A 26,452-nucleotide genomic window follows, 5' to 3' on the forward strand; every position below is an offset into this window, starting at 1 on the left:
TAAGGCCTGTGTTGCAGAGCACATTGTGCTATGATGCTATGGGTTTGATTCTCAGCCTGGGCATGGGTGTCTTGTGATGTCCCTTCATCAATTTCATCATATCATCATTCCCATATTCGCGATTAGCCAAAAGTGGCAGAAAAGCAAAGTAAAATTAGCCAAATCATAATTTAATGTTTTGATAATAGTAGACTTCTTACACTGTTTCTGAGGCAGCTTTTAGTCTTTCCATAGCGTTTTATTGTTTTATGTAGATGGACGTCCACAGGATTTTTTCCAGGGATTGGCAAGCAAGGTAAAGGATGCATATTTTCCTCCAAAATAGTGATGCCCCCTAAAAAAACAATATTTCAATCTGAAATTATCATGTTTCCTCAACGAATTAACATAAATTACTATGACTGAAATGAAATTATGTGTGAAATATACAATTTTTAGGCAGATATTAATTTTCCATTGGTTGGGATTGCCCCCCCCCTGTCTTTTCTGAGTGCCCATGGTTATGTATGTTCTATGCAGGTCCCTTTACAACCTTGCATTTTAACCTTTCCCAAGCAGCTCTTTACGTCCTTTGTTTAACATTAAGGTAAAAGTTTTAGGTAATAGGATTTTTCTTTGCAAACTTTGAAGGGTGCAAAATGGCTATACTTGTAGACACCCACAAATTTTATCTTGTTCATTTGCTCATTCGTTCATTCATTCTGTAATTGGAATCTAATATTCTGCATGTGTGTATACTTCCAGAGTGTCCAGAAGTCAGTCGAGATGCTTTAGGAGCAGTCGGAGAGCAGTTCACCGAAATATTTATCAAACACCCAGACAATGTTGTTTTAGTCCTTGGTTTTTTGGAGGAGTATGATTTCCATGTACGGTGGCCAGCTGTCAAACTACTAACAGCATTGCTTGCTAATAAGTAAGTATAGTGTTTTGTACATATTTTACTGTTACAACCTAAATTTAGTTAGGGCTGATTGTATAAAGCAGTTGATCCTCGATTAGCCAGTAAAATTGATCTGCAGTCACGCTGAGCTCTGATTTTGTGTTGTGTACAAGTTGAACTGAGATTAAGTCCCAGTGATCTGAGGTTCAAGTTAACCTGTGAATCTTCTCTGATCAGCAGACTTTGACCATAGTTCAGCCAGGTTGTACTAACAAATATTTTGCTCTAAAAATGTGTTGCAATTGAACGTATGCAGCAAGATTCAAAGACGGGAGAATCAATTCATAAATCCTGTTTCCATAATAATAATAAGGAAGCACCAAGCATGATAATGTTTTCTTCCAGTTTTCTTTCTTTCCTCATATCGTGTGTCATTGTTATTTACTGTTTGAAATGTCATGGCTTTTTTTTTTCTTGAAATTTACGATCAGCGAGAGAAGAATTGAGAGCAATGAAGTATTGGTACAAACAGAAAATATCACCCGCTTACGTTTTCTTTTGTTCTTATTGTGAAACTTGCGTTGGGTGAAGAGGGAATATAAAAATTATCATTTTGCTTTACTGCATCTAGCTTAGTATCTTTGCAATTCAATTTTGTCCGCAAACTAGAACAGAGCATGCAACTTGGGCTGTAGTGACATATCTACTGTTTTATGAATGTTGCATTTTAGTTGATAAAGCTTCCTCTCCTCTTGATATGTAAACTACACATGTCTTATTTTATTTCAAATATAATAGTTAGTAGTAACTATATATAATATAGTTTATATATATATATATATAACAAATATAATAGTTAGTTAGTAATATAATTTTATTCGTAATTTATATCCGAGAGGACAAACGTCATTGTTGTTTCAACATTTTTTCCATTCTGGAAACTGCTCACATATTTTATATTTGAAAACTTAAGTTATTCAATTAAGTGCAAGGAAAATCCCATATGTTACTTACAGGAACGAATGGCCCACCTGTTACTCGTTATCGTGTAATTACAAAATAAGTGCAACAAACATTTCTTCACATTCACAATAGCTCTGAATCTGAGCATAAGGACATTGTTACATCTCTTTTTAGCATTAAAAAGAAATAGTTTTTTTAAAAAATCTATTTATGTTAGCAGATCTTCTCCCCTTTGCAAGCAATAGTTGCTTTCGTAATTAATGACAGATCATTCACGTGGAACTCACACCAGCAATAAATGTCCATATAGTATCTAATTTACTTGATTTTACTAAATTTGTAGTATGTATGAATGTTTACTACGTCCATCACCTCACATTTATTCTTTATTCAAATATTAAATATATGTATTTTCCGAAAACAACTTTAAAACATTTGCTGTTCAGTGCTGTATAATTCATAACATCACAGGCATACCAGCGATATCAATGTTTTGCCACATTGCCAAACCTATTTTTGTGACCTAAATTCAGGATTTGATCGAAGATCGACAAATCGACTGTTAGCTTTATACAGCATGATACAAGCTTGAACTTAGTTCATTCCCAGATTGAAGATCAAATGTGATCTCCGGTTAGTGATGTTTATACAACCGGCCTTTATGTTATAAAAGATTCTTATGAGATGTTTCTTAACAATGCAGCCACTAACTTAAGGCATCACATTTTAGAGAAAAAAAAATAGGAATAAAATGCATTGGAACATTAATGCAAAAGTCATATCTAGTGAAGCAACATGAATTTCAGTGCATTAATTTTTATCTAAAGATGGCATATAAATTTGTACCTAATCCACAGTTGATATATTGTTACTCAATACACCAGGCCAAGTATAAGGGAGCTTTTGTAAATAATGGCAGTGAGATGCTGAAATTTGTAGGTGAATTATATTTTTGGCAAGTTTCACAACATGGATTTGACACATGCTTCCCCCCTTCCCACCACCACCACCACCCCACACACACACTGAATTTGAACTGTGTTTCTCCAGGTATGATAACCTGTGGCGCAATAGCCCTTGATGGCTAGGGCCCACCTACTGACTGCCAGCCTCTCTCACAAGCTCCAGCAGAAGTGTGAGATCAGCCAACCAGTTATGGGGTAACGTGTGGTCAACACAACAAACCCCTAGTCGTCGTCGTAGGTTTTCTATGACTGGGTTATGCTACTCATTCGTAGCTTCCCAATTTGCTCAGTGTGGCCAAAATGTGAGGAGGAAATTTGTTATGCTTCCTCTCAAACCAACATGCCTGATCCCAAAGCCTGATGTCTTAGACTGCATGAATGCCCAATTGATGTGGAAGAGAATGTACAGATTCAGGACTCCGTTCAATTGACTGGTGTACAGCTTCAACATCAGCCTCGCTTCTGGAAGGTTGATCTGGTCGAGACTCATCTGCAACTGTACCTGTTCGTTGGTACTTATTCAACAGTCTCTACCGTGGCCATGGTAGGCGACAGTCCCGGTATAACTATAGCTAATATGATGGATTAGATTCTAGATTGTCGATTTAATCTTTAGTGGATGGCTGGGGCGGCAAGATTCCCAGTGACTGCAGCGCCTTAAGTATGGCTGAGAGTATTCCAGCTCTGGCACTTGACACACAATGTCTCAAAAACGAAAACTTATATTTCAGTTTTTGTTTTTTTTGGTTCATTTAATTATGTATGAAGCCAGGACATACTCAAATATCATTATTCTCTTGGCTATTGCTTTGTTAAGACTCCCACACTTTTGTTTTAAAGCAGTCTTTGTTAACAGTACCCTGCCACATGTCCCTGGAAGTTAGATCAGTGTCATCGTTTGTTGCATGTTTACAGGGATAGATCATAGGCGTAGCTAGAACTTTATATTTAGGTGTGCACAAAGAAAAAAATGAGGTCTTGTACCTTTTTAATAGCATATTTTGCAACACAATCACTTGGCTCTTTAACTGCACTGATGTTTGTAAAGGAATATAAATTCACTAAATGACAGTGTTGAAAATTTCTGAATATATGTAGTAGACACAAGTCAAATTGCATAAAAATTACACACACACAAAATGTTCATAAATGTTACAAACAAATACATCAAAATACACGTCATCTATAACAAGAGATGTCTGTCAAAAGTTACAATGTTCTTAAACGCATCAATAACTTCATTTACATCAATAGACTAAGCTTTTTCCTGTTCCACAAATAGCAAGAGCAGGGCTTCCAATCTATCCTGCTTCTGAGTTGCTCTTAATTTAGTTTTAACTTGGGTAAGCTTGGAGAAAGCTCTCTCTCACACGTGCAGCTTGTGACAGGTATAGAATAAAAGCGCTGTAGTACAGAGTAGAATGCAGTAGAATTCTTTCTCCAATGACATCAAAAGATCGCAAATCTATAGACACCCGTTTCATCAGCGATAATGCACACGTTTGTACCAAGTAATGACATTTTCAACTTCTTACTAACTGCCGCTTATTTTTTCTCTTATTGAAATATCTGTCTTTAATTCTCTTTGATAAAGCAGCCCATTAGGGTGTGCCTAGGCACACCCGGTACACCCTGTAGCTACGCCTATGGGATAGATATTTAGTGCTTATGTAGTGAGACCACAAACCAAAGAACGTTGGTCGGAAGCCTTCCTGCATCTTCCTCTCCCGGTGTGATGTGCGGGACGTGTGGTTCTGCACAGGTTCTTTTGCAAGTTACTTCTTTTCATTTATCACATGTTAAATAAAGTAACAAAGTTATTTTTTTAACTCTACCTTATGCTCTGATAGACTAATTGGGAATGGAACTACAGTTTACCTAAACAGCTATGCAGTGTACCTCCATTGGGAATTGAACCTGAGACCCCTTCATTAGAAGTAAAGAGTTGCCACTAAGCAATCTTGGAGGCCTAGTGTTAGCTTGATATTCATTGTGTGATACAAGGGGCACAATCGAGTGCATGCAATGTGTCACAAAAATATTTGAGTTATTTTTTCTGGAGACATCAATTTCATGTACCGTACAAAGTCCTGATCGTTTATATTAAGGGATCGTAGATAGGCTATGTGAAGCCTGATATTCAAAGTTATTTGGCTGCGAGAGGTGTATCGTAAGAGGGGGTATAGCTCTGAAGAGCTACGTCTACACTTAACCAAGCAAGGGGGCTAGCCCTGTGAAATAAGAACTACACTCACGATTAACTTTAAACACTACAATTGACTAGTCTGGCAAGGGTGTGAGAGAATGAAAGACAAGGATAGACGAACGTTCGTTACCTGTAGATCCCGAAGTGAGGATCGACTCGCTGGTTCGTTGATGAAACTCTGATGAACTCTCCTGAAATAAAGCTCCTTTCCGATATTGTACTACTCCTCGCTCTAACTCCTTTTGTAACGTTCGGTAACAACTATTCACGCCATAACTTTCTTAGTTCAACAACTTGTATAATTCCGAGGCACTAACTGTGCACGCGATAGATTTCAGATACCGACTGTTTGAAGAAATATTCTCCCGAGCTATTTAAACGAAATTCGAACTTCGGCCGTTGAGAGATCGTGTCTCTCAATAACGGTGCTTTCAGTGTAAAGCTGTGTTTGCAGTATCTTTCCTGCGATTCCGGCAGAATTCGTATCAGCGGATTTTTACATCCGCTGAAGATCGCAGGTGGCATTTGCTTGAAAGAAGCTCTTTCCAGCTTCTTTCATACTTGGGCCCTTTTTATGAAATAATTAGACTATCGGACTATGGCACCCGGGGTACCGGATTCGAGTCATGCCTTCGACATGATACGACACACCTGCCTGGGGCAAAAAATTAGGTTCACGCAGGGAAGTTAATTTTTTGTAACGCGAGCCCAGTGTTACCAGTCAATTCTAGAAGACAATTTATTTACACCAACCCAAAAAAAAAAAATACTATTATACAAGGGTGGGTGTAAGGAAAAATAAATTTTACACACAACCAAAAATCATGCACTTAAATATCTAAACATGCTAGATTATAAACAACATTGATGGCACGCTTACTACGCGGGGTCAGCTGATGCTGACTCGCCATTTCTCATGGTGTCACCGTAACGGTGTTTATCACTGTACACACGGAGCACATGCAAACACTGTAGCACTCGTAAGAGAGAAGAACATGTATCTTTGCTTCCTGTGCAAGGTCAGTTCCAATGCATATAGTTCAGGAAACGCGAAGTATGGTTATACACTTTCAAATGTTTAAATAAGTTATTAAAAAAACTTGGGAAGCAGCACCCAAGAAAAAAAAAATGCCATGCAATATATACAGCAGGATCAACCTGAAGGATTCACAAGTACAAACATCCACATTGCGATATGTATATATATACACATGGGGCATTCCGCCCCCAAACTATTGTCTGTTTAATTAATACACATAATTTGAGAAAAAAATAATAATAACAGTAGTGGCAGAAATTTAGGTCGAAAATAATTTAAGTCTTTCTGCCGGTCTGAAAAAAAACTGATTCCCGATGTTCCACTTTGAGTTTGTGTTTTTGACATATAGTACTGACCGAAATGTAGGTTGGCCAGAGGGAAACAGAAAAAAACCCACTTAGGTAGCTTTCTTGATGGCGAGCGTTCATTGCTAACGGAGATCGGCGAAATGTTCTTGAAGATCCGGCGACGAGAGTCGAACCAGGAACACACGGAGCACACGAATCGACGCGGACACACGCATTTGTATACGCGACGTGACATACGCACAGATGAGATATACCGGAAACTGGAAATGAGTGAAAAACGTCACCGAAAGGCTATTCCTGGAAGAAAGTTCTGGCTCGCGTACAGTGGGAGTCCAGGAGGAACAGACATGCGAAAACGTCACTGGTAGAGTGTCCATTTTCACATTTTTCGGTGATTGGACCCGAAAACACGACGCGCGCGATGTATGTTGGGCAAGCCTGGAACCGGTGTCAAACCCACGAACATGTGTGAAGAATCCTTGCCATCTGGAGGGGGTGACACTGTCGACTGCAGACTGGGTACTTTCCTGGGGGTTAAGGGTGAGCACTGGACGACTCCCTTGGAGGTGAGATGAGGTGCGGAGATTGGGCACTAGCGCCAAACAGTGAAGACTCGACGAGGGGGGGGTCATCTTGAAGATCCTAGAATGGATGAAGGACTGCGGCTGCAACGTGAATCACTGGAGTGTGACGAGGGCACTGGGGCGTTGCTGGTCACGAAACTGATGATTCGGGGGGGGGGGGGGGGCATCTGGTAAGTAATGGTCATCCCCATGATAAAAGCTGACAGGGGGTCGGAGGAACTCTGCTCTCCAAACTGATGAATTCTGATGGGGGTGCTGGTGATAGCTGCCCATCAACACTGATGACTTCTATAAGGCGCTGATCACTAATTATTATGAGTCATTGGGGGTTGGGGCGCACTGCTGTAGACGAACCACTTATGGTGATCGCAGGTCGCAAGAATAACTGGTGCTTGCATCTCAGGAACGTGATGATCACGAAGGTGAAAAGTCCCGGGGGGATGATGCACTTCTGAAAGGTGCTGATCACAAAGATGAAAAGTCAGGGGGGTGGAGTGCTCTGCTGGACTTGAAAAACATCTGCTGATCACGCACCGCAAGAATGGTAGTTCCAGTAGGGAGGGGGTGCACTTTTGTCCTGGAGGGGACAAGCCTGGAAGATGCTGATCTGGAACATGATGAATCCTGGGGATGCTGGGTGCATCAGATGTGGTGTCTGCGTCAAACTGCGGCGACAGTCCTTGCTCGGCTGAGACGAACGGTGTGAAAAGGTAGGGTAAGGGGCAGCTGAAAAATGAACAGGAAAACCAGACCAGATCGTTTAAAAAAGGTAGGGGCGCAAACTGAAACGTTACTTCTTGAATAAATCCAAAATATCGCGATTGAAGCGAAAATCTAGGAAATCTAAAAAAAAAAAAAAAAAACTGCAATAAAATGAAAGGTATATTGGGGATTACGTTGAGAAGTTATGCTTTAAGATAAACAATTGCAACGGCAAGGCACTAGCCCAAAGGTTATTCATTAAGATGGGGACGGGTGACCAGGGCTAGAACAATAATAATAATAATAATAATGATAAAAATAATAAATTGATAAAGGACGTTATTTTCCCGAGAGTGGTGATGAACTTGCAACAAGTGAAATATCCCGTCCTCTGTAGTCAACGTTGATGGCATTCGGGGGGGGGGGGGGGAGGGAGTAATTACTTTAGTGTACAATGGGTAATAAATTGATTAAAAAAAGCAAAGATGGCGTAAATACGAATAAAATGGGGGTTCGAAATTGAATCAAAAACACAAGGGCAATAAGATATCTATATGTTCCTTCACGACAGCGTGAATGCTATGGTAATAAGATGCGTTGTGATTAGGCAAAGGTTTATTTCGAGAATGTAACCGATTGTAGGTCCCAGTATGGGCGAGCGTACGCAATAAACGAAGGAAAATGTAATTAATGTTCATAAGATGATGCCCCTTAAAAAAAACTATTAGGGAATACATTTCTGTAACGTTGTTCTAAAACGCGAGAATTTATTTTGGCGGAATTGAAAGCGTAAGTGGAATATATGAATTACAGGTATTAAATTAAATGTGCCGAGAATTAAAATAAGGAAAATAATTGGCTGCTTGCCACGAGAAGTGAGTGTGGAAGTTATAAATAACTGAAACATAATTGAAACGGTACCGCCGAAAGGCGGGTATAGTCGTCGTGGTTAGCCAAGGTAACCGTTTTCTGAATGCCGCTGAAAAGAGTAACCCAAATGCAAATTCCCTGGAATTAACACAATAAAATTCGGAAGGAAAATGGCTGAGCACTGTAGGACCCAGTCCCTTTTTTATTAATAACCCTTAAAAAGATGTCACTTATCAAGTGAATAAACGGCTTTCAAATGTCAAGGGGTTACATCGATAGGCTGACGTAAACGTTAGAATGCAATGTTCGAAGTAAAGCATCATTCAACGAGAAAAAATTTTAAAAACCCAATGTGGAAAATTCGCTTCCATGAATTTTAATTCAAGTTAATAAAAAGAACTCTGTTCTAAGAAAGTGAACGGATAGAAAATTGTGCCCTTGTTTGCGGCTAGCAATTATTATGGAACTTGGCATAGGAGGGTACAGAATACAGGTCGTCGTGCAGGATTCACGGCTCTGGCAAAGTAATTTGAGTCCTGTCTTTTCTGAATTCCTTGGCGGAACGTGATTTTCCCAGGCGCATGCGACATCCGAAGTCTACTGGCGACGTTTCATGCACAATTCGTCTTGAGCGAATTTTGTTCTTAGGCGATAAAAGACGGCGGATTGGAAACCAGAGCGTTAGGGCTGGCAACACTGAATTGTAATGCTGGGAGCTGATTGGAAGAGGAGCAAAGGTCAGTTACTGAGAGAAGCAGCTCAGAGAAATAGAATGGGCGAAAGAACGGCAATCGCATATCCTGCTGATGATGTGCGAAGGGGGCAGGGGGGGGGGGGGGGCGAAGGGGGTTACGTGTGGATGTATCACCGTTGAGTAAGCGAGACGGTCTTTAAAAAATGGAAATAGATTGCACTGGCACCCTTGGTTCGGTAGTCTGTCGCTCCGGCCAAAGTTCATAATTCCCGTAGCTGGAAAGGATCTGCCTTCGCCGTCGCGAAAGGTGAGCGGTGAGGTTTCCAGTGTGTGATATCTGCAGGGGGGGGGGGGGGGGGAGGGGGTTACTACCACGTTAGGTGCGTGGAGAAAATGTGCCGGGGAACAAACGAATGTACTTCGAAAAATGTTTCGTTCTTGAGAGCGAGCTGGGACGGCGGACGCTCCCGGCATGGATTCGAATGGAGATACCTCCTGATTACCAACACGGGGTCGAGAAATTCAGCAGAATTTCAGATGCCGTTCAATGCAGTTCCAGGTCACCATGCCTGTTGTGATAAACAAACTCCATCCCTTTTTCCTGAGTCAAGACATGAACAGGTGCTGAAAAGTGGGCGGCCGGAACGACTCTCTGCCCATCAAAAAGGATGGTTTAAAATAGGGACAGGTCATCATCCAAGAGATGGGCGATAAATGAAGTTGGCCTTTCCCCTGCTTGGGGAATGCTTGGTAAATCCAGGACCTCATCCTGCACGCAAGCGTTCGCGGGAGGGAGGATCACATTGACATAGGGGTGCGGAGCGTGGTGTTGAGGATGCACTTCCAGCTCCGAGTGTGCACTGACTTGGAATAGTACGCTAATATGTATGGCCGCATTTACTATGGTAAAGCCTATGTTTTCATAAGTGTGATAAGTATCGATGCTATTTTCGCTTATTATATGGTCCTAGTAATATGGGCTGCAGCATGAGACTGTGCGAAAGTGGGTCGTGAGCGGGAAACGATGAAGCAGGCAGCTTATAAGTAAAAACAAACAAATCGCTATTACCGTTATAAAGACGAAAGTACCAAACTATAGTGATAAGTAAGTGCTTAATGAATTATTCCTTTAAAACGTAACTCTTGCACCGTTGAGAAAAACAAAGTTAAAACTCTTATGATACAAGTAACGCCATATTGTAGGTCTATGCTGTCAGTAACTGTATACTTATTGAAGTGTGGGAGCAAGCCACAACTCTTCTGACTAAACGGGATAATAATAATGTATCCGTCGCTTAATTACTTAATGAAGCCGACTTTGCTTCATGCACTGATTTATTTATTCATTGTCTCTTCATTGGCGCAGCACCTTTAAATTTCTGTCGTCGTTATTTATCTCTCTATATTTAATGTAACTGGAATGAACTCTGAACACAATTATTACGAAGGGGCGGTGAGGTATAGTTTCCCGTGCAAGGGACAAAGGTACTATTGGTATAAAATCTATTAAATCCTTCCACTGTAATGCAAAAAAAAAATATATGCGTAAAAATGTGAACGTATTTTTATCGCCAGTTTCGTCCATCCGCACACCAAACTCGTGAAGAATGTACTTCATGTAAGTCATTAATCGTGTGCTCAGCACACGACTTGATAAACATTTCAAAAGCCTTCGGCATACATCGTCCTTTCCCCTCTGTTAAACAGAAGGTGCCCCTGGGAGGACTTGTATATAATATAATAAGCGCATTTTAACTGAATTGTTAACTTATCGTTGAGACTACCACACTGTGCTCTACATAGAAACACCCATCGTGTTATTTAACATCTTACTTCTTCGTGACCTTCATTATTTTGGTGTGGATGACGTACAGTCTGCACTACGTGCAGCTGCAGTGATTGACGAAAAACAATACCTTTCACAACATTTTCGCATAAGGGAGATATTTATTTATTAGCGATTTATGTATGAAGTTAAAATTATTGAAAAAAAAAATTGCCTGTCTGATCGTTGCTGCTCATTGACCACTGATATATAGCATAAATTATAGGTGACCGCCGGTAAGTAGCCAAAAGGGGGGGGGGGGGTTGCAACCTTCCTTTATCCCCGGTGTTCGCTAATCTTCATGGGGCGGATGATACAGTTTAAGATGCTGTATCCCGATCTTGTCAATAATCACCTGACCGCGCTTATTTGTGAATTGAACCCGATACGATTTAAGGTGAACACGTTCAATTACAGTACCAGGCCCGGTGAAACATCCAGAAAATTTTCTAGAAGTTCCGATGCGCTGGGTGGCATCGAAAATAAGGACTTCATCGCCCTTATTAAACAAGATTTGAGAATGTCGTCGGTCATAAGCTGGCTTAACGGCGTGGTGTCGAGCTTGGAGATGTTCTGCGGCCGCTGCACGTGCCTTATCCAGGATTTTAAATCTCATTTCATTCTCTACGCTTGCACCCACGCTCCTATGGAGCATCACGGACCAGGGAGTACGGGGTTCGAAACCATGCAAAAGATATAATGCCGAAAAACGCATATTCTACTGGCGGGCCGTATTATAAGAAAATATGACGGGGCCAAGATACATTTCCCAATTAGTGTGCGACGAATTTACATAATTCTTAAGAATCTGTTGCAAGGAAAAATGTCCTTTCTCCTGAATACCCAAGGAATTATGACACACCGTGGGTGCGAACTTGAGGTTTACTCCTAGCTTTTCATTCAACTCCTGGAAAAGCTTAGCAGTAAATGCGCTTCCTCTATCCGCATGGACGGTCTCTGGGACCCCCCAACAGAGTATAATCTCTTCATATAGAAAGTCGGCCGCCTTTTGAGCCGACACGTTGGGTGTCGAACGTGCGACCATATACCGGGTTGAGAAGTCAGTCGCCGCGAGTATATATTTATGTCTGAGCGGTCGTGAAGCGGGATAAGGGCCACTGAAGTCAATCGCGATGGATTGGAATGGTTTTTGCGGGGGATAAGTTAATAACTCGCCGGCCGGATAACCGGGCAGCTTCTTATTCGCTTGGCACACCATGCATTCCCTGATTTTCCGCTGTATGAAGTTCTTCATAAAGGGAAAATAAATTTCTTTGAGGGCTCGATTGTAAGTTTTGGAAAAGCCCATGTGGCCACCGCCGGTCGGCAGTGAATGGAGAGATTCAATCACCGTGTCACGGAGGGCGGTCGGTATGCACAGAAGCTTCTGTGCACCCGAGGCCATTCGATGGAGCCGATAGAGCAACCCATTTTTGATGGAATGGTAACACGCCTGCCGTTGGAGGGGGGTGGGGGCTCGGCTGCTCTCCCCCTGTGGATCCTCCAAAATGCGAATGATACTGGCAAGGGTTTAATCCGCGCGCTGATGAGAGGCAATATCAATGGTTTTATCCTGCATGAATAAAACCTTGGTCTCTTCCAGTTCTGGCACGTCGTCGGTCGGTTTGATAACAGTATCCCGGGACAAGGAGTCCGGCGGATTTTGAGTACCGCGGCAATGGGAAACCGTAAAAAAATATTCATCTATCAATAAGGACCAACGTAAGAGTTTAGGGGAGAGAGATTTAGTGGTGCGCAGATACGTTATACTTTCGTTATCGGTAAACAAAAAGAAATGGCATCCTAGAAGATAGAATCTGAAGCTCTTTAACGTATAAAGAATGACCAGCAGTTCAAGTTCAATGATCCCGAGTCTAGTCTCGTGATCTTTCAATTTTCGTGAGCAGTACGCACAAGGGAGCCACGTCCCTTCAGAGTTTTGTTGCATCAATATCCTGGAAATCGTGGTAGTCGATGCATAAGTATAAACCCGAACTTCTTTGTCAGGCTTATACGGCAAGAGAACGGGGGCCGTAATAAGAGCCTTTTTTAATGCTTCAAAGGCGTCTTGTTGTTCCTTTTCCCATTGAAAACGCTTATTCTTTCCTACCAAAGCCTGAAGCGGTGCGGCAATGTCCGAGTAGTTTTTAATATACCACCGGACGTAGGAAGTAAGACCCAAAAAGCGGCGCACCTGACGCACGGTTTTGGGCTGGATGTAATGTGTAATAGAGTCGATAATCTTATCCGAGATAGAATAACCAAAACGGCCAACCCGGTTGCCGAGGGCGATAATCTGGCTATAACCGAAGGAACATTTAGAAGGGGTAAGTTTCAAACCGGCCGCCTCTAAACACTTGAACAGTTGTTCGAGGGTGGTCAATAAGACTGAGAACTCGTCGGCAAAACAGTAAAGATCATCCATGTAGGAGGCGAACGTGGAAGGATCCATTTGTGCACAAGCCAGGTGAATCGACCTTGTTAATCCGGCAGGACTGGTGCTGGTGCCCATTGCAGCAAAATTATGTTCAAAGTGGCATTTTCCTGGCACTGTGAATGCCGTATACGGCTTGCTGTCTTCCGACAGGGGTAACTGAAAATACGACTGGTGCAAATCAAGATTACAATAGAAACGTTTCCCGCCCATTTGATATAGAGTCTCATTGAGATCGTTCATTCCAATCGCATCAAAGATGGTGTTAGAATTCAGTGCACGAAGATCCTGCACCATGCGGTATTTCCCGTTATTTTTGCGCACCAGAAACACAGGCGAGTTGTAAGGGGACGTAGATTCCCGGATGACCCCTTGCCGTAACAGGGAGTCGATTTGCTCATTCATTTCTTTTCTCAAATGAATGGGCACCGGGTACGGCCTTGACCGGAAAACAACATCGTCTTTCAGGCGAATGCGGTGTACGTAATTTGTAGCTCGACCAACGTCAGTTTCGGACCAAGAAAAAACGTGGGAATATTTATTCAAGAGCTGCAATAATTGTTGTTGTTGTACGGGCGTAAGGTCCGGATTTATGTCGAACTGCTTGTCAACCGGAGATGCGTTACTTGCATCTTCAGTTTCTGTTGTGACATGCACCTGAGCCGGGGTGGGAAATATTCCGGCGGTGTCACGTGCACTGTCCCCGGTCGGGCCAGCCGGGATTTCCCATGCGTCAGCCGAACCAAGACGCCGGCCTTTGGGAATGGTAATCTTGTGCGTCAATGGATTGCTAATCCAGAGAAGGTAGGTCTGTGCATTTAATAAAGCCCGAGGTATTAATAAACCAGATTTCTGTTGAAACTGCACGTCAGGTTCCAATAACGTGTCGTACTCGGCAATACCATTTACCAAGCGCACGGGAATACAAAGGTGAGAGCGAGGTTTCACTATTATCTTCCTCGCTGCGACAAATTTGGGAGTGAGATTAGCCTTTATCATGTGCGCGAGCTTGATAGACACGTCGAACGCTCTGTGGGTAGTGGCCCTAAGAGTAGATTTGACTGGAGATCCAAAACGATATAGGGTGAGACGATTTGTGTGGAAGTCCAAAGTAGCCCGCTGATTACTTAAAAAATCGTTCCCCAGAACTGCACCCTGTTCAAACGTCGGAAGAACGCGAAAGGGGTGGCGGAATGTAAAGACATTTACGGAAAGCGTTAAAAGCACGATCTCCTTTACCGCAAGGGGTGTGCTTGACACACTCTGTATGAGAGTGGGAATCTGAAAACGTGGTGCACTGGGTGGAACGTCCTTGGCACCAATTACCGAAATCATAGAACCCGTATCAAGAATGAAATTATACGGTTTATCTGCCTGCAATATGCTAATAGATACCAAATCTGCATTTGGGAACATCTGAACGGATAGACAATTAACAACTGGGGGTGTTGGCACGTCTCTTCCCCCGGTCGCTAGTGGCCGTTTTAAATTATTTTCCCTGGCCTGGCAAGCATCGGCTGTGCGATGGGGGTAAGAACCTCGAGAACACGGAATTCCATCTCAGTGTGTTCCCCTTGCTCCACGCGCAGCGATGGGGATTGATAACGTGGGGGCTGAAAACGTGAATTTCCGCCCGGCCACTGCTGGCTTCGGTCATGTCGGGAAGACCTGTTACAATCGTTGAACTGCGGGCGAAACTGGTCTTGGCTATAAAAAGAACCTTTAGAGGACTGGGCGCGGGAGTTATGGGGGGCACGATAAAAATCATCGTGCCTAATTACATCAGGTGGCTGCTGGCTGGGAGAAGCACTGGAAAGTGCTTCCATCCTCCGAGACAAGTTCTTTAACTGTTCTGCGAGACCGGTCTCATTAGACGGAGGTCTCGGGTTCGAGTTCCCTTCATATTTATGCTTGAGCGAGTCAAGCTCAGCTTGAAGGGCTGCGACTTTCTGTTCAAGGTCCGGGGTTCCACCGGTCCGTGCGAGATCCTGAGCCGGCGCTGCGATGTCTTGAAACGCGAGATTCCTGGTACTCTGCGTGTGAAGGTCGCCCATCTGGCGTAGCAGGGAATCTTTATTAGCGTCGGACAAAAGCTCCTGAGCCTTACGTCTTCTTATAAGGAATTGAAGTTTCTCGACGTCTTTTAAATCCCGTAAAAAGTTCGGTACGGAAGCGTATTCTCGCCTGTACGTCTCGCGCATAAATTCCGGTGGAGGCCCCTGGTCAAGTGTTTGATAACTTTGGCCATGGTCATGTTGGGATCGAGACGGTGCAACATTTGTATCTTATCGCGAATATACTCCGTGACAGATTCGACGTCCGTGTGGAGGCGACATTTGATTTTCTCTTTCAGCTGCAATTTATCGGCAGAATCTGTAAACTCGTCGAGCAACTGGGCCTTAAAATAATCGTAGGTCACTGCTTCGTCTACCTGTACAGCTTTCCAGCCTTCGAACCAACGAAGCGCTGAACCTGCCAGAAAAACAGAAACCATTCGCAACTTTTTGACATCAGTCCATTCATTAAGCGTTGCGAAGCTGTCTACGTGGTCAAGAAAGCGCGTGACATCCTCCCCGGCCGTTCCATTGAGCATAAGGGGGTTCATAAAACAGGAAAAAGACATTTTCGGATGGCTGTGGGCGCGAACTTAGGAACTAGGAGTTAAAGCGGGGAGCATTCGGGCGATATTACGTGTTTAAGGCGGGCTTCGAACAAGTGGCGACACTTCGCCAGGGGACCGTGTCGTCAAAATTAACGCATGTTGAAAGCCAATAAAAAAAACAAGAGTGGGGGGTAAAAAAAACCAAAAATGTAAATAAAAGTGGAAAGTTAACGGGGAGCGGGAAAAATAATAGAAGGTTAAGTAGTAAACGGAGTGAACGTGTTAAAGCTCAGGGGGCAAAAATAACCACGAAAATTTGGACATACATTTCGCGAGGGGAAATGTATGAAAAAAAATGCCGCGCAAAACCTACACCACATACAAAGTCCTGATCGTTTATATTAAGGGATCGTAGATAGGCTATGTGAAGCCTGACATTCAAAGTTATTTGGCTGCGAGAGGTGTATCGTAAGAGGGGGTATAGCTCTGAAGAGCTACGTCTACACTTAACCAAGCAAGGGGGCTAGCCATGTGAAATAAGAACTACACTCACGATTAACTTTAAACACTACAATTGACTGGTCTGGCAAGGGTGTGAGAGAATGAAAGACAAGGATAGAGGAACGTTCGTTACCTGTAGATCTCGAAGTGAGGATCGACTCGCTGGTTCGTTGATGAAACTCTGATGAACTCTCCTGAAATAAAGCTCCTTTCCGATATTGTACTACTCCTCGCTCTAACTCCTTTTGTAACGTTCGGTAACAACTATTCACGCCATAACTTTCTTAGTTCAACAACTTGTATAATTCCGAGGCACTAACTGTGCACGCAATAGATTTCAGATACCGACTGTTTGAAGAAATATTCTCCCGAGCTATTTAAACGAAATCCGAACTTCGGCCGTTGAGAGACCGTGTCTCTCAATAACGGTGCTTTCAACGTAAAGCTGTGTTTGCAGTATCTTTCCTGCGATTCCGGCAGAATTCGTATCAGCGGATTTTTACATCCGCTGAAGATCGCAGGTGGCATTTGCTTGAAAGAAGCTCTTTCCAGCTTCTTTCATACTTGGGCCCTTTTTATGAAATAATTAGACTATCGGACTATGGCGCCCGGGGTCCCGGATTCGAGTCATGCCTGGTCTGGCAAGGGTGTGAGAGAATGAAAGACAAGGATAGAGGAACAGTACATACAATCACCGACAATGATACCATCCCTGTTTATATTCATGGAGAAAATTTGTGGATACACAATAATTCCAGTGACATATCCTCCATGTTACCATGTTTACCACCAGTAAACCAACTTTTTAAACATATTTTTACACATTATAAACCAGAATGTAAGTCAATTATTTAAATAACTTCAAGACTAGTTTATATATGCCACTGACCATTCTCCATCGCACCCTTCTGACAACCGGATTTCCTTCCTGATTGTATGCAGGGAGGGTGATGGAGCAAAAGTGAATGTTATTTATACCCACACAGCATGGTGAGGTCAGTTCCACCGCTGGAAACAGCTTTGGCAGGAGTAACGTGCTTGTTCCTTCCTGCTTTCTAAGCTGTGCTTGGCAGAGACAGTGTTGCTATGTGAAGGGACATTTTCCTTTTTAATTTTAGGTAAAAAGTAAGATTTTATGAAAAATATAGAAATTGCCGTAAAATTTGAAGTTGTCGCACTTGTTTGTTTTACTTGCATGCCTGGATTGGTGTTTTATTTCTAATAATAATAACTTTGGCGCAACTGCCGACTGCCGGCCTCACTCCCACCTGATCCTACTCACTCACTGGAGGTGGGAGATCATCCAATCAGTTAAGGGCTGATGTGTAGTCAGCACGACGAACCCCCCCTCGTTGTTGTAGGTTTTCATGACAAGGTTACACTACTCACTCGTAGCTCCCATATTTTCTAACGATGGTGGGTGACCAGCCCCATACACAGGCCAAAATCTCAGGAGAAAAGTTGTTATGCTTCTCCCAGGAGACTCAAACCTGCACGTTCCTTACACCATACGGCCATGGTGCGGGATGTGTGTAATTTTTATTACATCTAATTATCTAGATGGGATGTATTATAAATATAAACAGTAAATAAGATTTGTTGTGGTACACCAGGTCAAATTTTCAGAATATGTCACCGATTAATTTGAATAAATATACTTGTGGATTTGCTTTGCCCATTGATATGTATGTACACGTATCTCATCCATTTTTTACTTATTTAGTGTTAACTTCTTTCCAGATTGAAGGATATTCAAGAAATAATTTTGGTGAGTCCTATGGGTGTGTCAAAGCTAATGGATCTTCTGAGTGACAGCAGGGAAGTGATCAGAAATGATGTAAGTGTTCTTTCATGTGATTTATCTGTCAGACTATCTTCATCTACATTTATATACGAGGCATATTCATAAAGTAAGTACCGTTTGCAAATATTGCCGCTGTTGCACTGCAGTCGCGACCGTGTGAGTTCTCGCTGACGTCCTTCATCCGTTAGTAAGCCAGAGGCAGTCGTGGGAGCAGGTCATGCTTTTCCTTCATAGGTTTATGAAGGTTTGAAATGTTCAAAAAAATCATTCGGCCCACCGTCTGTGAAGTCCGGTCTATGATTTGTTTTCTCAATGCAAGAAACGTGAAACCGGTAGACATCCACCATCAACTGTGAGAGGTCTTTATTTTTGATGTTTAAAGAAGGTTGTGACACAGTTCACGATGAGCCAAGGAGCGGTCGGCCATCTGTTGTGACCGAAAATTTGGTGCGTGCAGTCGACGTGGAAATTCGTGAAAACAGACACTTTACAATATCGTCGCTTTCCATGGAATTTCCACAAATTTCAAGAAAACAGTCCTCTACAAAATTGTGACAGACTGCCTGGAATATCGAAAATTGCGGTCGGCCATTTGTTGTGACCGAAAATTTGGTGCGTGCGGTCGACGCGGAAATTCGTGAAAACAGATGCTTTACAATATCGTCGCTTTCCATGGGATTTCCACAAATTTCAAGAAAACAGTCCTCTACGAAATTGTGACAGATCGCCTGGAATATCGAAAATTGTGGTCAGTGTTTTGACGAGGATGATGACGTCGAAGCAGGAGTGCATGGATGGCTTTCATCACAGGCGGGAACATTCTATGACGATGGGATACCAGTGCCACGCTATGACAAATGCTTGAAAAATGGTGGAAACTATGGAGAAAAGTAGTTTAAGGTATGTAGAATGCAATGCAAATAAAAAAGGTACAAAACTCTTTTACTTTATTTCTTACACCCTTTCGGTACTTACTTTCCGAATACGCCTCGTATTTGCTACTGCCGTGTAATAAAGGGGCTCCATGTTTGATACCCAGTGAGGAAATATCAGACTTAAACTATTAGTTTGATTTCACATAGTCTTTCTATGCTTCAAAGTGGAATGAAGTAATTTTGCTGAAAATTTTGAGTGTCGGGTACTAATCACCAGTTAACTACTATGGACATTGATAATCACATAACTACTACGGAGGTGTCTGTCACACCGCTGTTTTAATTTGGACTGTGATATTTTTAATTTCAGATGCATTTCTTGTGACTAAAGCTTATAGAGGAATATTATAAAGCAGTTTTTTAAATTATTATTGTTTTGTTAATGAAACCTAACGTAATTTATGCAAAAGGAAGAAGAATTAGTAAAAAATTACGACAATAGCTCCTATATTATTTTTAAAATTCCAAATTCTTAAAATGTCTATATTTTTATGTTGTCCGAAGAGAGGTAGTTCAAGGTAGTATGTAATATTTTGTTGAAATTGAGTTATGAGTAGGGAGCGGAAGTTGATGAAATGTCATTTTTTTCTGACATCTTGAAGACAATGCCCATTAAATATACACAATATTACACTTCGTCTAGAACCCAAAAAAGTTTATTTTAAAGTGCATTTTTTTGCATTTTTTGCCAATTTTCAGGTTTTAGGTCATTTTCCCCAATTTTCGGCATTTTCCATCATTTTTCGCAATATTCGGTGTATTGTTTCATCATATTTTGTCACTTCTTTCATTTTGGTAATAGTTTTGAGTCTCTTTACCAAGCTGAACATAGGCCTATATATATATATATATATATATATATATATATATATATATATATATATATATATATATATGTCTCGCAGGATTGCAATTTACGAGCACAAGAAATGCTGAACTGGTGACAGTCTTTGTTGTGTTGGGGGAAAGCACCATTATTCGGTTGTTTCCATTATAAATCCTTGTTGCATATGTTAATTGAATGTGCATGTGGTATCATTTGGTGCCTTCTTTTTTGAAAGCAAGATTGCATTTTGTTTAATTTCCTTTTCATTTCAATTCTTAACCTGAAACTAACAAATTTAATGGGCATCTTTTGCATTTTTACGTCATTTTTTTCCATTTTTTAGGACATTCTATAGGTCATATACCTATATTTTTTAGGTCAACTTCCGCTCCCTAGTTATGAGCCATTTGAAACACAACTTAACTATTATGGTATGTCTGTCAGACCGCTCTCTGAAAATAGAATTCAATTAGATTTGAAAAATCAAAGGCAAGACCTGACAACATGCTGCCAGCATCCCAACTGAATGGTATGAAGAAGAGACCACTTATAGTTAGAAGGTGTGAGGAATAAAGTAAAAGATGAATTCAGTGTGGTGTCAGAGATGGACCATAGTAGTTAAGGGTTAAAATTAGAACACTCACATTAGTTATAATTTTTAAAAAATGTAAATTAATTAATGCATTCACTCAGTAAATAACCTTATATATTGTGACTTTCTTTCCGAGTCAAGATTGCTATGTCAGAGTAACCTGTCCAATCTTTGTGCATAGTAAGGTTATAAGTAGGGGCATGCATATTTCGTTTTTGACGAAAACACAAAATATGAAATAACACATTCTAATGTTAATTTTTAATGTTTCTGAAAGGTGTGAGGTGCATTTTCCTACCCTGTTTTGTCATGAAATGATGCGAAATGAACTGCAAAATGCGAAATAAACTCTTAAACACGAAATTTAGAGTTTATTTACCGACGCGACACTTTCTTAATTTTGAATTATCCTGCGAGTTATGCAATTCATGAAAAATTGATTAATTCTGCTGTAAATATTTGAGAAGCAAAAATCAACCCCTTTATACAGGAATAAACTTAATACTCTGGTAACTATATAAATGAGCTATTAAAAGGGTTATGTTTATTTTGTGTAATAAGTGCAGTTTTTAAATCAAATTTGGGATTATGTTCACAAAGATGAGAAATCTGTTAAATATAAATTTGTTTGCATTCCATTCCACAAGGGATTCTCACATAATATTGCAAAAGTTTTAGGTAAAGGTAAAGTGCTCCCCTGTGCATAGCACCACGCCATGAAGGCGTATAGGGGGTGTGGGGGTAACGCCCCACACTTTCTTGATCCAGTCGTGAGTGGGGGTGATGTGATCAGCATCACCCCCCTGACCGCCTTTACCCCCCAGGGTTTCCCCCAGGTACCCATGTTATTCGACGCTGGGTGGGCGCCGGGGCCGCTTCCACCGTTAGAAAAGTTCCCGGATTTGAACCGGCCGGGGATCGAACCCGGGACCTTGAGCATGGTAGTCAGACGCGTTACCGACTGAGCCACCGCGGCCAACCAAACGAAATTAAGTTTTAGAAGATTTAATTTCAAAATTGTTTTTAAATCACCAAGAAGTTTGGAATGTACATTTAATTAATACAAAATGAGAAAATTTCTACTAGATGTGGAAACCACAGGAATGTATAATATAAGTTGTTCATGTTCATAAGATTATGTAGGACAAACAGCGAGGAAAATGGCAATAAGATGGCACGAAAACAATTTAGACATAAATCTAAACCCAAGAACAGGTTTGTCAGCTCACATCATCGAAGAGAAGCATTTGATTAAAAAGAGAAGGGTTATAAAAAGAGTAACGGGAAACATAGATATGAATGTCTGGGAAGCTTCGTTCATTGCAGAAGAACACTGGAATAAATTAAATAATGAAAATGGTAACATAGACCCATTATGGAGTTATATATTTTCTCCTGAAACGTCACAACAAAAAATGGTGTTTTTATACTTGTAATAACGGTAAACTACAAGAGAAATAACAAAAAATATGTGCCTCTAGTTATAATAATCTCCTTACAATTATAGCTGAACTCAACCTTCTCAGGATGTGGTGATGAAAATGAAAACATATCAACTTATAACTATTAACACATACTCAGTAAATGTCACTATTGTCATACAAAATATTAACACAATCACGATACAATGAACTATTTAAACATATCTCTTTCACAAATGTAACATTTTCTCGTATCACTCAATCTCATTCTATGTAATCACCACCTGTTGCACTTAGATCCTGTCAATAGATTTTTCTCATTGCTAGATTCTGGATATTTCTAGAAGCTTCCGGAAATCAGAAATAGGTTCAGCTTCTGGTGCAGATGTCCTGAGATCCTGGACAACTTTGCCTCATGAGGCATGTGTGGAAATCTGCGAAACTTTGACTGCATATCAGTACTTATAGGTAGAGCCACATATTCATGGTGAATGAAAGGTCAAGATTCGGTACAAAAACTCGCCACATTTTGGGATCAAAAGATTTATAGGAAATGGCATTTCAGTGTTAAAATGGTGAATATAACCATAAAATTGATACTTGTTACACAAAATAAATTTTTCTGTTGTCAGAGTATTCAGTTTATTTCTGTGTAAAGGAGTCCATTTTTGCTTCTCAAATATTTACAGCAGAATTAATAAAGTTTTCCATGATTTGCATAACCCACACGAAAATTCAGACTTCACAAAGTGTCGTTTTGTTAAATAAACTCTAAATTTCGGTGTTTAAGAGTACATTTCACATTTTCGCATCATTTCGTGACAAAACATGGTAGTAAAATGCACCTCACACCTTTCAAAAACATGAAAAATTAACATTACAATTAGGGCTGAGCCGATACCAATACCAAGGGTATCGGTATCAGAAAGTATTGGTTGATATTTTTGCACCGATACTAGCCGATACCATTGTTTTTGAGTCGCTTGAAGCATGGCCAAAACCAAAATTTGTTCCTTTTCAAAGGTTCATTCACCTTTTCCAACTTACTTTTGGCTTTGAAAGAAACTGAAAAATATGTATTTGTGCATTTGTTGAACATGGACTCAAGTTCCATGAACGACAAGTACGTGACAAAGAATCCATACGCAGATAAGACTCACGGTCAAGTATCGTACAAATCAAGGGTAACGTGAAATTATTCCCATAGGAGTTCCTTCAAATCTACAAGGCTTTGTTCCCGCAGATGCAGTCTCATGTAACAATAATCTCAAAAAGGTCTCGGTGCCAACAAGGCACCTGGTGTATTGTGGACATCTCTCTCCTTAGAGACCTCCCGCAGTCAAAACAGTCATCGCCCACGTGGTGGACATGTCTCAGACGTAGTACGTAGCATATTCCTGGAAATTCAAATACTTGGGCTAATCCCATTTGCCTTTCCAACTTTAGACTTTTGTTTGTCCCGACCTGAATAACTGGTTTCAGCAGGCATGTTTCAACACAGGGACGTGGCAGGGGAATAATGTTCTTTGAATTACAGATGATGGCAGGTACTTTCTGGATCGTGTAGTGATGGGTTTGGATTCTCCTCCACTCCAATGGATAGAACTATGCAATTACTTTTTTTTTTTTAGAAGTCATTTGCCGAAAGTATATATGTAGAAAGCAAAGTCACGTTGGAATATCACTGCACTAAAGTCAAGATACTGGTTAGTTATCTCTCAGCCTCCCAGATGGCGTAGTGGTAACGCCGTTGCCTTGTAATCAAGGGGTCCCAGGTTCGATACCCGGTGGAGGCACATACTGGTTCGGATCCCACTTTAAACTGTAAGTCCAGTCTCGATTAGCCTTACTGTGCATAAAGTGGACTTAAAACAACAAATCAATTCAATCAGTTACCATTCTCTCCTTGCATTTCGTTTACTAATTTCTATTCTCTTTGTTAAAAGTACCAGTAAGAGACGAGATTGGGTTAACATTACAGCTTTACTGTTAGTTTTAGACAAAGTGTCCAGCTGGGGCTGGTAAATCGTCAATTATTCTTGTGTTCACGGATGATTTAATGTTAGTTTGAGAAGATTGATCCCTTAGTTTTAGAGGAGGTTGAAGAAGCATGATCTAATTTTTTAACATTGGGGATGGGGGGAGGACGACAATATTATCTCGCTCTTAGCTTCTTATAATATTTCTCTCATATTTGAAACATCTGATCTGTTTGTCACTGATCTAAAAAAGACTGTACTCTTGAGATGCATCGTTGCAACAGAGCACACACTCAGATATATATATATATATATATATATATATATATATATATATAGGATAAAAGGAAGGAGGGCCACAAGGGCTAAATAAAAAATGAAAGAGGAGAGAGGAAACACTCACCGGACAAAGAAAAAATTCAAATTTTCGTGATGGTATGTCACATCTTCAGGAGTAGAGAGACGTTGTATAAGTAAGTGACTATATATATATATATATATATATTATTGTTATTTTAAATTGGAATTATACAAGTATCGGTATTGGTGGGTATCAGTGAGAGTATCAGCATCGGTTCAAAGTGGTTATGGCTCAGTCCTAATAACAATGTGTTATTTCACATTTCCATAAAAAATGACATGTATATATATAGAGTACCCTACCACTACATAAACCCCTTTTCAAACTCAAATTTCCCAAGCCGTAAATATTTGTACAACCTTGGTGACAGAAAGGAATACGTGATTAAATGCACAGAGGCATAGGCGATGGAATGGGTGACCTGCAGAAGTGACGCATGTGTGTAAGAGGAGGCATGTGAGCAGGCAAGAATTGTGATCCCAGCATGTTGCACCCAAGGTCACGTAAAGAACGAAAACGGGGAACTATACGCGTGACATTGAACTTCGACCAGGCACCAGACCCATACGGAAAATTCCAGATAGTGGCGCATTCGACGGAAGCATGACGTCACGGACACGATAAGGGAGTCTGCCGTATATAAGCACGTGCTGTGCACCGAGGAACCGCAGTGCATCATCACCATGGCCAGGGGCAAACCTATTGACAACACCGTGAGAGTGGTGGAGTTGCAACGGGATGGACTCAGTGAACAGGAAATAGGGCGCCAACTGAACTTACCCAAGTCAACCGTCCAGTGCATCATCAAACACCACCAAAATACGGGTACTACAGAGCCAGGTAAGGCCCCCGGTCGAAAACGCCTGCTGAGCGTGCGTGACCTACGGATATTTAGGCGCTATATCCAGACCAACAATCATGTTTCTGTGGCCGAATTACGACTGTGGACTCGAGAACGCTTTCACATTGAAATGTCAACCAGAACCATTCGCCGTTACCTACAGCGATGCGGTTACCGAGTGTACAAGGCGAAACGTAAACCCTTCCTTTCCATGTTGAACAAAGGCAATCGACTACGGTGGGCACGAATGTACCGGGGATGGACATTTCGGCAGTGGAACAGGGTTTTGTGGACGGACGAATCCATTTTCAATGTTGTGTAGGGAAAATACGGAAAATAGTCATTTTTCGGAAGGAGGAACAGAATGAAGCAAAATGTTATGCACGTCGGATACAGAAACCTGCGTCAGTGATGGTATGGGGATGCATGACGGCATCTGGGGTTGGCCCACTACACGTCTGTGAGGGCATCGGTGAATGCACATGCCTATACACGCATACTGGAGGGGCATCTTCCCACAGTGCGAAGGCACCTGTTCCACAGGCGGCGTCTCATCTTTCAACACGACAATGCCAGGCCTCATACAGCGCGGCTGACAAGAGAATGGTTGACTCGCCATCACGTGCAAACTCTGCCATGGCCACCATCGAGTCCCGACCTCTCGCCCATTGAGAATGTGCGGCGTGTTCTTAAGCGACGTGTGCAACAGAGGGGACCCACGACAGTGGCTGCTCTTATCGCCTGCCTGCAGGAGGAATTTCACGGCATCGATGTAGAATACCTTGACGACTCGTCCGCAGCATACCCCGACGCATTGCCACAGTTATTCGCCGACTGGGCGGCGTCACACCATGGTAAACAGGATCCCCCCTAACAGTGGTCGAACTTCAATGTCACGTGTAGATGGACGAAAATGTTTTATTTTGTGTGAACACCATACATTTCTGCATTGCAGCGGAAATTTATGTTTTCCTTTGTTCCATGTAGCCTGCTGAATAAAATATGTTCAACATATGCATGTGTTCTCCTTCTTTCACAACACACTCCTATATTTGTGACTGGTCGAACTTCATTGTCACTAAGGTTGTATGAGCCAGAGAAGAACCAGTGAGTGGGTAAT

The 26,452-nt window shown here is 41.5% G+C and overlaps 1 protein-coding gene across 1 annotated transcript in view; it reads left to right on the forward strand.

Annotated features, from left to right (window-relative positions):
• p115 (General vesicular transport factor p115) overlaps positions 1-26,452 on the forward strand; it is a 134,084-nt gene that overhangs the window by 14,864 nt on the left and 92,768 nt on the right. The window contains exons 3-4 of the mRNA XM_083141489.1: positions 745-913; positions 18,314-18,410. Coding sequence (XP_082997615.1) covers positions 745-913; positions 18,314-18,410 — 266 coding nt within the window. The remainder of the gene's footprint in view (positions 1-744; positions 914-18,313; positions 18,411-26,452) is intronic.

The sequence above is a fragment of the Lepisma saccharinum genome, chromosome 20 (genome assembly GCF_977018435.1).
Source record: "Lepisma saccharinum chromosome 20, izLepSacc3.1, whole genome shotgun sequence".
In the NCBI taxonomy this organism is placed as follows: domain Eukaryota; kingdom Metazoa; phylum Arthropoda; class Insecta; order Zygentoma; family Lepismatidae; genus Lepisma; species Lepisma saccharinum.